This window comes from Diabrotica virgifera, chromosome 7 (genome assembly GCF_917563875.1).
Source record: "Diabrotica virgifera virgifera chromosome 7, PGI_DIABVI_V3a".
Taxonomy (NCBI): Eukaryota; Metazoa; Arthropoda; class Insecta; order Coleoptera; family Chrysomelidae; genus Diabrotica; species Diabrotica virgifera.
Window position 1 is genome coordinate 178,469,694 of NC_065449.1, and position 15,459 is coordinate 178,485,152.

Here is a 15,459-nt window from a genome sequence, read left to right on the forward strand (position 1 = left end):
TGCACGAAAGGAATGCCAAAGTAGGATAGAAACTATCTGTTACACATTAACGGAAATTTTGGATTTTGAACAGAAATAATTTGAAAGAAAATGTTAACAGTATACGAGTAAAATATTTATTGCGCTGTTATGAGATGCTATGTACATAATTTAACAAGTAGGGAATGAAGTACCTACAAAATGTTAATTCAAATGTTTCTTAAGTTTTTAAAAATACTGAGAAAATGTTAATTTTATTACTAAAGTTTGTAAAAATAGACAGAACAAAAAAGAAATTATAAATGCTAGGAAAACCCTGATCGTAAACTCTGGTTTTCAAATATTGTTCTATTTACGATAGTCCTGGAACCAAAACTTTTCACCTCGCAATTTTTACAGAATGGATCGATTTCCTTGAAAATTTGAGAATAAAGAGTGGATAGTCCAAGAATCAAAATCTATATGATGCCCAAAGGCGCTTTTATCATGGGGTGGTTTCCACCCCATATCGGGAGTGGAAATTTTTTATTATATTTTGACTACAAAAGTTGATAAAAACATTCATTTTAAGCAAAAAATGTTCTATACATTTTTTCATAAAATTAATAGTCTTCGATTTATCCGCTATCGAAAGTGTTAGTTTTATATCGAAAAAATCAATGTTTTTCGATATATGTACTCATTTACGATTGACTCAATTTTTGCCGTAGAAAAAGTTTTTTCAAACCAAATTCTTAGGAATTAAATAACCTACAATTTCATATTTAAACATTTTTTCGTATCTCTGATGCTAATCTTTCTATTCTGAAGAAAATAGCATTTTTTACCAAACTACAAAAATTCGTTATTCACTTTTAACTCTAGTTTTTTAAAAACTAATCAATCTAAGCCACGCAAACCAGAATCTATTAATAATACATATAAATAAAGAAGAATGAATAAGGCCAATGACTAAAAACACCGTTAACTTGCATTATTACGCTTCCAATTGGGTTTCTTCTTTTTTTTTCAAAAAAAATATATTGATTTTTTAACCGTAACGTTTTTATTTTTTGTCTTAGAAAGTTTGGTAAAAAAGAATTTTGTAGGTTTTTACAAGATCTATAAGCCTATTAATATTAAATCTTTTAAAAGTCTTCAATCGCAAAAAGAGGTGACTTTGAAAGGGTTGGTAAAGGTGGTTTTTGCATGTTATTACAAATTTTAATTGTCAATAGTTCACTGAATTTTTCCCGTAGAAAAAATTTTTGCAAACCGGTCTCTTGGGAATTAAATAAGCTACAATTTCATTATTAAACATTTTTTCGTATCTCTGATGCTAATCTTTCTATTCTGAAGAAAAGGCCATTTTTTTCAAAACTACAATAATTCGTTATTCGCTTTTAACTTCATTTTTTTTAAACTAATTATTCTAGGCCGGTTAAACTTCTAGAACCTATTGACAATACATCAATAAAGAAGGCCAAATAAGGTCAATGACTAATTTTAATAAGGGTGGTGATTAGGGCGGTTGCTTCCGATCACTTTTTCGCTGAAAAAATAGGGACTTACATTCTTTTCATTATAAGTCACTCAATTTTTGACCTAGAGACTTTTTTCTATTTTTGGAGATAGATATTTTTAAATACTTTTTAAAATTAGTTTGAACAAGTTATCCTCGAAAAATGCATAGTTTTCCCGTCTTTTGACTTTGAAACTACAATATTTATCATTTAACGAAGAAGAGCTAACATAAGTATAGCTCGATTACTATTGGTCTTAAAGAAAATTAAAAGAAAGGTTTTGTTTAGTTTTTCAAAAGGTACATTTTTGTCAAGTAAAGTTGTTTTGATAAAACGAAAACTTTTGGAGTTATTAGCAGAAAACTTATTAAAAACTGATTTTTTCGATATAAAACTAACACTTTCGATAGCGAATAAATCGAAAACTATATTTTATCACAAAAATGTATAGAACGGTTTTTGTTTAGAATGAAAGTTTTTGCCAACTTTTGTGGTCAAAATAATAAAAAATTTCCACCCCCAAGATGGGGTGGCAACCACCCCCATGGTAAAAGCGCCTTTCGCCATCATATTGATGCTTGAACTATCCACTACTTATTCTCAAATTTTCATGCAAATCGATCCATTCTGTAAAAATTCTCGTAAAGAAGAGCTGTAACGCCATTGATTTTGATGATGATCGAAAACACTTTGGAAATCAGAAATTTCAGTACTTTTTCCTCCCAGTCGTATTTTTGCCAGAACTCCATAGCGATGAATCAATTGCCGGAAAATATTTCGCAAAAAGTACTAGTCTATCATCTAGTACTATAGTGGAAGCCACATTCAGATGGCAGTGTACGGATATAGGATAACAGTGTTGCCAATTCTACTGCTATTGTAAATTTTGCTACTTTTTTAAAATAAGCAGCACCAAACTCAAAAAAAAGTTCACAAAAGTGTAGTATTTTTCCATTTTACATTCATAAATATTTCCGAAATTATAATTATTTTATAGGAGCCTGCCAATAACGTACGATTAAAAACTTGTAGTTTTTAAAAACTGACAACATTGTAGTTATTTCTATCATATAGAAATCACATGTGAATTTCAGTATGTTATCAGTTTCTACTACAAATTACTCTTCTTAACTACTCTTCTACTTAAATACAAATTGTAACAACTTAGTTAAATCCATCCTATGAAAAAATAATCTCTTGTATAATATTGGCATATTTGAGTGTAACCGATAACAACACTATCCGATTTTATTACAGTTTTTCCTCGATTATTTTGTACACACCTTGAATTTCCATGGAGAATTGTTGTCAATATTTAAACGTCAGGTTTGTATTTCCACCGCATCGCTAAAACATGTTTGCTGGTTTTCAAATCGAGTTCCTCGGAGCGCGTTTTGGTGAAAATTCGAAAATATTTTTCGGCCTTGCTTCATTGTACCACTAAAACCAATTTTTTCCCATGCAATAAATTTGGATTTGAATACAACTGGCTGTATATATTTCCTTTACTTTCATCTTTCGCAATGAGATATTTGATTATCCCTACTAGCGCTAAAACTTAGCCAACGGTCTCGCACAACATGTCTTTATAGCCCAGTAAATCAGTGTTTCTCAACCGCCGGTCCATGGATCTGCGCCGGTCCGTGGAAAAATTTTGCCGGTCCGCAGAAAATATGTTGCATTTGCAAACCCCCCACGAATTTCGCGCTCTGATACAGTGACATCCAACAGAAGAAGTTCGTTGGCCTGTGCACTGATGGAGCAGCTAATACTTATGACAGGAAAGCACTGTGGTGTTGCTAAAAAAATTCAAGAAGTTTCGTCCTCAGATTTCATCATTACACATTGTGTCATACATCGTCAACATTTAGCAACGAGAAATTTGTCACCAGGACTAAATGATGTTCTTTTGCGAATTTATAAAAATCGTGAATTTTAATAAGAACAGCGATTTAAATTCAAGATTATTTGCAATACTTTGCCTAGAAGTAGGGGCAGAACATTACTTGTAACTACAACTAATAACTATTACTTCATGCTGAAGTAAGATGGTTGTCTCGGGGCAAAGTATTGACAAAACTATTTGAATTACGCACAGAAGTAAAAATATTTCTAAATGAAAAAAAATCTTCATTATCGATTTATTTTTCCGTTACAGAATGGGTCGCAAAACTGGCCTATCTGAGCGACATATTTTCTTACGTTAACGATTTAAATTAAAGTCTTCATCTTCGGGGTAGTACAACAGATATATTTAATTTGCACAGCAAAATAGATGCTTTTAAGAAAAAGATTAAGTGTTGGTTAACGCAAGTTAAACAAAATAATTGTCAAATATTCTCCGCTTACTTAGATTTCCTAAATACCAAAAAAGAATTAAATTATATAAAACGTAATGCAACAATTTGTATCCATTTACAAGCATTGTATGATGGGTTTGAAAAGCATTTTCCCACAGACATCGGTGTACCTACTTGAGAGTAATTTATCGATAATACAAATCCTTTCATTTGTAGTGTTAACAAAATGAATCAGGGATACAAAATGGGTAACCGAACCATGAGAATACTTTGCTACGCAGATGATGCAATCTTAATAGCCGAAAACGAAGATGACTTACAACGCCTACTACAAAAATTCAAAATAACCGCCGAAAAGTATAACCTGACACTATCCACAGAGAAAACCCAATCGATGGTAATATCCAAGAACCCAATTAGATGTAAATTAGTAGTGGACGACCATATAATCGAACAGGTAATGGATTGTAGATATTTGGGTGTGGAAATATCTAGCGACAGGCATCTGTGGCAAGAAACAAAACAGCAGGTAACGAAATCAGCGAGAATATCTGATTTCCTGAGCGATTTAATCTGGCGGAATGAATATATGAGCACCGAAAGCAAAGTCCGCATTTATAAGACATGTGTTAGACCCGTACTGACATACGCAGCTGAGAGAAGGGCCGAGACAACAAAGACCAAACAAATAATCAGAATAACAGAGATAAAAACTCTAAGATCCATAAGAGGTATTACACTCAGAGATAGAATACGAAACGAAGACACATTGAGGGAGCTAGGCGTTCAAGACCTAGTGAGATGGACAAGAGCACGACGACGCATGTGGAGAGACCACGTAGATCGGATGGACCCTGAACGTATGGCGCAATGGGCGAAAACACAGAAGCCCAACGCCAAGCGACCCAAAAAACGATGGTACGAGAGCTGGAGCTCCGGATCGCAGCAGAGACTGTAACAGAAGAAACAGGACATAGTCCTATTACAAGAAGAAGAAGAACAAGAAGAAGAAATCCTCTCATAGAATATGAAAATCTTCAATTAAACAATGAAGGGACACAACATATTTTAAAATTGGGTTCTGATTTGACGTTAAAGGTAAATTTTTCGACAATGACATCCAATGAATTTTGGATCAAAATGATAGAAGAATATCCCACTCTTCACAACCAGGATATGAAGATGTTGCTCCGTTTTGCCACAACATATTTATGTGAAGCGGGATTTTCGACAATGACGACAACTAAAAACAAAGCGAGGAATCGTTTGTCGATAAACACGTGACTTCGATTAGCACTAACCAATTTACAACCCGAAATGGACACTGACAGAAGAAACAGACAATCACATTAAACTGTTAAAAATTTTGTGAAAATAGTTTTTGTAATTTTAGTTTTCAATAATAATTTACTAAACATGTAGGTAATACATATTTGAAAAAATTATTGGTCCGCTAAAAATTTTCCCAAATATTACTGGTCCCTGATAAGAAAAAGGTTGAGAAACACTGCAGTAAATGACCGTTTTTAACTGTAATTTCCTCGTCACGACGGATTTGCTTGAAAATTTGGATTTGGGTTCCTCTTACCCTCTAGCGGTCTAGTTCATTATTGGACTTAGGCCCAGGGTTGCTTTTACTTCAAAGTCACCCCCTCTCCGAGGTGAAAAAATAAACGTTTAAAATAAGTCTGGAAATGAAGAAACTAAATAATTCTAAGCAACTTTTGTTCTATAGAGTTTTTTCACTAGTCAATACTTTTAGAGATAGTTGTGAGTGAATATGCTTATTTTTCAACAAAAATGTACACGTTTTCAGAAGTTTTTTCGCCAATAACTAAAAAACTAAGTGTTTTAGTGCAAAAGATACACTTAGCAAAAATGTAGCCTATAATTTATAGTTATAGTGTAAAATGTAGCGTATAGGGCAGTCAATGAGGTTATTTGACTCCGAATTCCATCCTACTACATCGATTTACTTGATATTTAAGAAACAAAGTCTACCCTATGTCGATATGCGCTTTTATCTTGGGGGTGTAAAATTTTTTGATTAAAATAACCACGGAAGTGGCTAGAGAACCTAATTCTAAGCAAAAACTGTTCCAATATTTTTTTTGAAAACTCGATAATTTTTGAGTTTAAGTTATTCGTGGTTGAAAATTCGCCGTTTTCATTGAAAAATGACACCTTTTCGGGCGGTTTTTTGCGAATACCTTAAAATCTATGCATCTAACGAAAAAAACTATACAAAACATTTTTGTAGCTTATAAAAAAACAAAGAGATTCGTTCCTTCACATATCTTCTAGTAGGTGTATCATACAAAAAGAGATATGGTAGGTGAGAAGAGTTTGTTTTTTGGTGCATGCTGAAATCGGTGTATTCAACTTGAAATAAAAGAGAAACGGTCGATTTTAGTTTTATAATGTGCCAATACCTTTTGTAATGATTGAAAAGACTTTTAGAATGAGTATCATTAAATGTCGATTACATTCAAAGTAAGCGAGATATGCTGCAAAAAAAAATTGATGACTAATGGAATTTAGAAAAAAATGTGAAGTACATTTAACCCCTCATTCATCAGAATTTAAATGCATCGTTTTCCTTCTACAATACTTTTTATTATAGTGTTATCTCTATGTTTAAAAAGTTGGAGGGGTTTAAAATGAATAGTTTTTGAAAAAAAATTTCTTAAGAATCTTCCTTTTTCTCCATGTAACTCGAAAATGATAAGAGATACGAAAAAAAGGTAGGTACAACACATAAATGTAGGATTTTGTTGAATAAAAATTTTGTTTTGTGTTTCATTATTGTATCTCTTATTATTTTCAAGTTACATGTAGAAAAAGAAGATTTTTAAGGAAATCTAAAAATGCGCTCTATAAATTGATCTTATTTTTTTTCAAAAACTATTCATTTTAAACCCGTCCCACTTTTTGAACCCGTCCATAATACTATAATAAAAGGTATTGTAGAAATAAAATTATGCATTAAAATTCTGGTGGAAGAGAGGTTAAATCTGTGGTACTAAGGCAAAACCCGATATGTCAAAAATTATCCATTTTTCGTTTTTAATGCCAATATGTACATTTAGCGATGAAGAATATGATGACAAATCCCTACATGGCTAAACGCATCCATGTAACCAGTAGATGATAAAATTAGTTTCCGATATGTCCAATGTCCACTATTACAATAACACCGTGAACTTTTAAACTCATCTGCTGCAAAGTCACGTTTTTTGACATATCGGGTTTTGCCTTAGCACCACAGAAATATACTTCTCATTTTTTCTTAAAATACATTAATCATCAATTTTTTGCAGCATATCTGGCTTAGTTTGAATGCAATATACCTTTAATATTGCTCATTTTAAAGATCCTATTAAAGACTACAAAAGATGTTGGTAACATTACACACCTAAAATCGACTGTTTGTCTGATATTTCAAGTTGAATACATCGATTTGGGCATGTACCAAAAAAGCAAACTATTTTCACCTACCATATCTCTTTTTATATTATAACTAGAAGATTTATGAAGGAACTAGTCTCTTTGTTTTTTACATTTTTGTAAACTACAAAAATGTTTTATATAGTTTTTTTAGTTAGATGCACAATTTTTAAGATATTTGCAAAAAACCGTTCGAAAAGGTTATGTTTCAATGAAAATGGCCAATTTTCAACCACGAATAACTCAAAAAATATTGAGTTTTCAAAAAAAAAATTGTGGAACAGTTTTTCCTTACAATTAAGTTCTCTAGTCACTTCCGTGGTTATTTTAACCAAGAAATTTTCTACCCCCGAGAAGAGGTTTCTACCCCCAAAATAAAAGCACACATCGGCATAGGGTAGACTTTGAATTAGGAGATAAGTAGAGGCTATTCCCAGAATTTCATTAAAATCCATGCAGTAGTATAGAATTCGGAGGTAATATCCTATTTTTGCTCCCATTGACTGGCGTATTATAAAAAAACGAAAAAAAATGGTGTATTTATGAAGTCTATGGGCCCAACGGAAACAAAGTTGTAAGCTCATGAAAAATAGGTTCTTATTCGTTAAATTCCAAATCTAATATTTCAACGTGTAATGTTCAAAAAATGATGCATTTTCTCAAAATGACTCAAAATCAGTGAAATAGTATATCAATCGACGCAAAGTTACACGAAGAGTTCAAATATCAACTTTCTGTCCTAGTTCCAGTCACGTTGAGTAAAAAGCTAGGACTTAATAAGTCCAATTGTTTTTTTTTGGACAATTTGAAATTATTCATTAAAAGAATGATTATGATCTAGTAGGTGAAGTGCGTACGTAGAATCTGTTTTTCTATTATTGAAAGCCCTTTTGTGTTCTGCTATACGTTCGTTAAAGATCCTACCAGTTTGGCCGATGTAAGTTTTTGGTCAGTTTCACCATAAGTTTGTATACCCCTACATAATTCCCTACAAAAAGGTAGAATAGATTACAGATATGCCGACTTAATTACAAATATATATAATAAGGCAATAACAACTATTAAGATAATGAAACAAACGGAGCCTATTAAAATAAACCGAGGAGTAAGACAAGGATATACCATCTCGCCCAAGCTATTTAACCAAGCGCTAAAAGATGTGTTCAAACAACTACACTGGGAGGGCTTGGGTTTAAACATAAACTGGCAATATCTGAATCACTTACGATATGCTGATGATATTGTATTAGTAACAGAAAGAAGTGAAGAATTACAAAGAATGATGGAAGAACTAGATAGAGAATCGACAAAGATAGGACTGAAGATGAATTACAGTAAAACAAAGTCCATGACCAATACCAATCAACAAGAAGAACTGATAATTACAGTGACACACACCATAATAGAACAAGTAAAAGAGTATATGTATCTAGGAAAAATCACTAGATTAATAAATAAAGAAAATCAGACCGAAGAAATAAAGAGAAGAATAAGATTGGTCTGGGCATCATTCTGAAAACTGTCTTATATTCTAAAAAACATAAAATACCCGCAGTACCTAAAAACAAGAGTCTTCAATCAGTATACTCCCTGTTCTAATATATGGCTCTCAGACATGGACGTTTACAAAAGAAAATATGGAAAAAATAGCAAAGACAGAAAGATCCATGGAAAGACAAACGCTGAACATTAAACTATCAGACAGGAAAAGAAACGAATGGATCCGTAACAAAACAAAAGTGAAAGATGTCTCAACCCAAGTAGCAAAGCTTAAATGGAAGTTCGCCGGACACACCCTACGGCAGAACGATGAAAGATGGACTAAGATGATTGGATACATTGGAGACCGTGGAACCACAAACGAAAAAAGAGAAGGCCACAGATGCGATGGTCAGATGACCTGAAGAAACACACTGGGTCAAAATGGATACAAATTGCCCAAGATACAGAGGCATGGAAGAAGGAAGAGGAGGCCTATATCCAAGGATGGATGTTTAGGGCTGATTAGATAGATACTAGATTGATTGAGAACAAAAGTTTTCAGCGCTTTATTGTTAGATAAAATGAACTTTGATCAAGTAACCGTCAAATTCATCACTTATTTTACATATTTTTTGCTCCATTTTGTCGGTCCAATGTTTCAGTTATTGCGAAGGAGCAAACATTGGGGTGTTTATATTAAGATTAGTCAAACATGGAACATTGGGGATGTTTATATTAAATTATATTAACTAAATTTTAGTGTATCTGTATAAATCTTTAAAGTCTATTTGTCATTTATATTTTCGATTAAATTTCCTCATCAATATCTTTCACTGCACCATCATTCACTACAAACATTTACCAAAATAATATAAATTAAGCGTTACAATTAATGGTGTTTTTTATCGATAATAAAAGTAATAACAATTTTTTCATATTACTTCGATTTTACTTATCTACGAAAGAATTCGGGGTCAATATATTCCTAAATAAATGGTAAAAAGCAACAATTTATCTTAATGGATAGCTCTGACTTCATCATGTCAAAATAAAGTACCATTTATCAAGCTTATTATAAGCTTAATTAATACATTTAGGAAATTTAGACCACACGTTGTGATTATGTGTAACAAAAAATATAAAGTAAACAAATTGAATGAATAATTTATTAGTTAAAAATATCTGTGGGTATTGATTATTTAAAAAATATTTCTGGCATTCTTAATGCATTGAAGCATTGAACCGACTCTTGATGAAAATTACAATTTTTATGTTTTTAATAATATTTTTAGTACTATTTAGTATTTTTATTACTATTTTAGTACTATTTTATTCGATATTTTTTAAAATATTTCCAGTTTATTTATAAATTATTCAAATATTTACGGGCCTAGAAGACCTCGTGTTCAAATAAGAAATATCCATGTGATTAAATTATGAAGCATATATCAGAAAAAAAGAAAGTTTATTCTCTCTCAATTGAATCAACACAAATCGATGGAAACAGAATATTTCTAACTTACGATTTCTTCTGTTTCCAATTGCAAGACGACAAATTAGATGACAATTTAGATGCATTTAATTTAATTATTTCTGGGTGTAGAAAATGAAATACATAGTTGTTTTTTAAACTTTATTGACCGGAAAAAATATATTATTTACTTTAAGTTTATTACAAAAATAAACAAAACAATTCATTTCACACATTTTGATGAGTATCCCTTATAGACCAGTAAGGATCTGCGAAAAAACGTCTATTTTTGGATGTAAGAGGTGGGGCATTCGGATTTTTGCAGATAAAGTTAGGTGACACCTTCAGTAATAATAATTGACTTATGCTCCTTCTCAAATATGTTCGGAACATTAATAAAAAAATTAAAATATTTAAAAATTTCGAAAAACATCGATTTTTTTTTTCTGCTTTCTTTGCTTATAACTTTAAAACGATTCGTTTTGGAACAAAGTCGTACAAAAATAAAATAAGGATAATTGAATTTTGTATGATATATGACTGGTAAAAAATGTCTTAAGGTGTTACCTTTTCTGCAATATAGCAATAAATACAAAATAAGGGGGCAAAATAAGTCTGTTGTTATTCAATATTTTTTAACCACTTTGGTGGCACTTAGAACCTTAGTAATTCGTTTAGGAAATTCTTTGTAACATACTTAAATCGTGTACCAAATTTCATTAAAATCGACCTAATAAAATTTGCATAATAAATTTGCAATCTAAATGTTTTTAAAAAAGTTCAAATTTTTTAAAATCTTTCTGAACAAAAAGTAGACCATTTAGAAGTTGGCTAATTTTTTTTACATATAAAGAGGTGCTCTACCTATCTAATACACTTTACAGAATTAAAATCGGATTATTTAAGGGGCCCCAGCAATGTTTTAAATTTATAAACAATTTTTTGGTTTATAAACAAATAGCTTTGTTTAATAATAAAAAAAATTAATTTTTAGCAATGCAAATAATAAAAACCGGTATAATTTGACTTAAACTTTCAAATGCTGTCAGCAGAATTGCTATTTTATTTTTTAATCAAACGTTATTCGCGTTCAAAAATTGGAATTTCTCGATTTTTTGAAAGTTCCACCGCGTTTATCTCGAAAACTATGCATCCTACGAAAAAACTTGTAAGAACATTTTTTGCTTAGAATTACCCAAGAAATACAAAAAAATGTTTTATTTTGCGAAAAATCGATTTTATGTAATTCCTCAAGTTCTTTGTTTATAACAATCTTATCGACATCCGGATCAACTGTTACATAAAATACTCGTGTTCTACGGGTCAAAATACATAAAAAAAACTTGGGTAAGTCCATCTAAATAAAGGAGCCCGTAGCACCCCCTCCTGGCCACAGCACTAATTTGTTTATAAGCCAAAAAATTGTTTATAATTTTAAAACATTGCTGAGGCTGCTTAAATAATCCGATTTCAATTCTGTAAAGTGCATTAGATAGGTGGAGTACTTCTTTATAAGTAAAAAATAGACAAATCTTTGTATGTTCTAGTTTTTGTTGTGCAAGATTTTAAAAAATTTTAATTTTTTAAAAAAAGTTTAGATTGCAAAATTATTATGCAATATCTAGTAAGTCAATTTTAATGAAATTTGGGGTACGGTTTTAGCACATTACAAACATTTTCTAAGCGAATTAGGAAGGTTCCAAGTGTAACCTAAGTGATGGAAAATCATTGAATAAGGACAGGCTTGTTTTGCCCCCTTATTTTATATTTATTGCTATTTTGAAGCAAAGGTGATAAATCAAGACATTTTTAACCAATCGCATCTGATAGAAAATTTAATTATCTTTGTTTTATTCCTATAGGACTTTGTTCTAAACTGAATAGTTTTTAAGTGATAAGCAAAAAAAAAGAGAAAAAAAAAGAATTTTTTTGAAATTTTTAAATATTTTATTTCTTTATTAATGTTCCGGGCATATTTGAGAAGGAGCATAAATCAATTATTATTAACGAAGTTATCACCTAACTTTATCCGCAAAAATCTGAATGCCACTTCTCACATCCACCTAAAAACAGATCCTTACTGGTCTATTATTAATTAGATTCACCTGCCTTATTCCGCTGTCCATAGATTTAGTGACTTTTCATTTTTATATTATCTTCGATTTTGTTGTTTTGGTAGAATAGTTTTGTAGTTTCCAAAGGCTCTTCTCTTTTTCTTCTTCTTCGGCTGTTTCTCATAATGAGTTCGCCGTTTTCGTCTTCCACGGCACTCTAGTCGCCCAGTAGCCATCTCTGAGGTCTCTATATCGATCATAGCATTTTCCATGTAAGTGTTCTCATAGAAGGTCTTCCTTTCCGTCTTCTTCCCGGCGGGTCCCAGTCCAGTATTCTTTTCGGTCACCTGTACTCCGGCATTCTTTGTACATGCCCGTACCATTCCGCTGTTCATTTTCCAAAATGTGCAATAAGTGCCTAAAGCTCGTTCTTTTATATGTGTAACATTTAATTATATCATTGAGTGAAGGATTGTTTTGCAAAATGTAAAGTAAATATAAACGTATAAACATTTCACTGAATAGATCCCGGGCCTAACTAATAAGTAATAAATCAACAATTTGGTGGGATTCGAAAGATGTGGTGGGAGTGAAAGCAATAGGAAACTTGCATATTTTTTTATTACATAGTTTTGTTTAAAAATGAGATTTCCAAAATTTCACGCTTTAAAAACTCATAATAACTTAGAAGTACAAATTTAAAATCTTCTGTGTATTTAAAATAGTTTAAACGACCCGTGACGTCATCTAATTATATTTTATTTATGTTTATGGTTTTATTTATATTTTAATGGCATTTATCGTATGTAATTGCAATAATATAAACCAGTTTGTTGCAATTGGAAAATCTATCAAAATATTTATAAAACTGAGTGTCAGTGTCAAAACGAATGCCAAAATTAATGAATTAATGGCGAATTATATGACGTTAAGACCAATGAGGGCGCGTTTTGGGCTGACTGCTCTAATTTCAATGTTTAATCGCCTTTAGGAGCCAAACGAAAAACAAAATTTTTTTCTATTATATATGTTTTAAATTATGTTCTGTTGCGATTTATAGCATTTTTTTCGAATTTAAAATTTTATGTAAGTTCTCTATTCGCGAAGTAAAAGTGTAATTCATGTACTTATTCCTTCAAACGTAGGTACTAATAAATAACGCAATATAATTTTTTCTATTGATGGTTGTTTCTTTCTCAAAATTACTGCTAAACAAGCAATTGGACTTCAAGATCTAGGTTATAACCCAACGTACCAGAAGTAGAACCGGAAGTCGATATTTGAACTCTTCGTGTTACTTTGTATCAATTGGTATACGATTTCACTAATTTTGAGTCTTTTTGCCAAACTTCCGGTTATAACCTTTTAACCGGAAATAACATCAAAATGAAAACTAATTATTCAAGCTCGACTTTTCAATACGCGTCGATTGATATTTCACATGTACCATTTCTGCGACTCTGATCTGACCCTTCGGGTTACAACTTTTTAACCGAAAGTGATATAAACACCAAAAGTATATATTTGTTCTTGTCTTGCTAAGGCGCGTAGAATAATATATCGCTTGTGCTATTTTGGCGACTTAAAACAGTACCTGCGGTTGCAAATGTGGAACACCGCATGATTAAACCAGACTGAAGCTTTTCAGATATAAAGGATTTGTTTTTTATTATCTATTATGGATTACACTTTATCGTACCATTCACTTATTTGATACATGTACGCGAAGATATGATTCGATCAGTTAGTAATCTTCTTTTTTATGTTTCAGGTAAGAATCTCGACCAAAGTCCAGTGCTATACGAAGTCAAGAACCGGAAGGTCAGGTGGAGCCGTAAAATTAGAGGTAAGTTATTACATTCTGCATCAGAATGAATAAAATTGGAAAAATACAAACATTTTTAGACCTTCATTAGTTTCATCACATTCTTCATTAGCAAAGTAATGTTTTTATTCTCAATTAAACAAATTTAAATATTATAGCAACATGTACATAAATATTCATTTTGTTCTTCCTATTTCTATATTTCTGTTTTTAAAATACAAAATTAAAATATTTAAAATTGCTCCACTCCTCCCTATTCGTCCTCACTGAACAGATTCCTGCACTGTTCACAATTTTCAACCGTTATGGATTCCTGTAATGCTTCGTACGTTGGATGCCATAGTACATTTAAACTCTGGTAGATGGCGCTAGGATACAGAAATAAAATGTTGCCTATAGTAAAGGGAAGCTTTAGATAAAATTATTAATATAATATATTAATTCAATGAATAATTATTATTATTTTTCAAATTACTGGTTATCCGAAAATAGTATTTTCTATTTATATTACTTATTAAAAATTAAATGTTACTATTGCATATTGAAGAGCCTATTTATAGGAACGAGTTTCCAGCATATAGGCAAGGCAAAAACGGCGGGTTCGTTGGAAAAAATTTTCCCATCTGATTTTTTTGCATAATCACATTCGTGAGACATCCCAGAATAAGGTTCAAGAAGTCGCCCACACGAAAAGTGGTCCAAATTTGTTTAAATAATATTTTTAAACCAAATGAAAAAATCAATATTTTCGGCCCGAGCAATTTTTTTTGGGTAGGTACATACGTTTTTGGTAACCATGTTTTTTAGTTTTTATAAATGAATATGATTTTTTGATGTTTATTATAATTTTTGAAAGTATATTAAATTAAAAAATTAAAAAAGCGTTCGAAATTTTACAAATCTGTAGCAAAATTAATTTTTTTAGTTTTTATCATTGAGATCTAAAAATTTTTAAGATCACAATTAAATTTAGTAATTTTTATGATGGCAGATGAAACAGGATTATTAACACCCAAATTTATGTCAAAAAATCCAGTACCTAATGAACTGATTCAACGATGCAAATGTACAAAACTTGTAAAACTAAAGCATGTAATTGTAAGAAAAATAATGTTACTTGTTTACCTTTATGTGGTTGCAATGTAAATGAATGCAAAAATATGAATTTCAAATAAATTTGGCTACACATTTGTAAACTTTCGAACGCTTTATTAATTTGTTATTAATTGTTCTTTATACCTTCAAAAATTATAATAAACATCCAAAAATCATATTGATTTATAAAATCTAAAAAAACATGGTTACCAAAAATATAAAAAATATAGTAGTCAAGACCCGCAAAAGTCCGAGCGCCCGCCCTGTCATAAGCACTGCATTAACAATTAAAAATCAATAGTTT

At 31.1% G+C, this 15,459-nt stretch overlaps 1 protein-coding gene across 1 annotated transcript in view; it reads left to right on the plus strand.

Moving 5' to 3' along the window:
* The window catches only part of LOC114327907 (uncharacterized), a 906,069-nt gene extending 891,959 nt beyond the window's left edge, over positions 1 to 14,110 (plus strand). Inside the window, exon 4 of the mRNA XM_050657044.1 lies at positions 14,007 to 14,110. Within this exon, the coding sequence (XP_050513001.1) occupies positions 14,007 to 14,110 (104 nt within the window). The remainder of the gene's footprint in view (positions 1 to 14,006) is intronic.
* Positions 14,111 to 15,459: the final 1,349 nt, after the last annotated feature.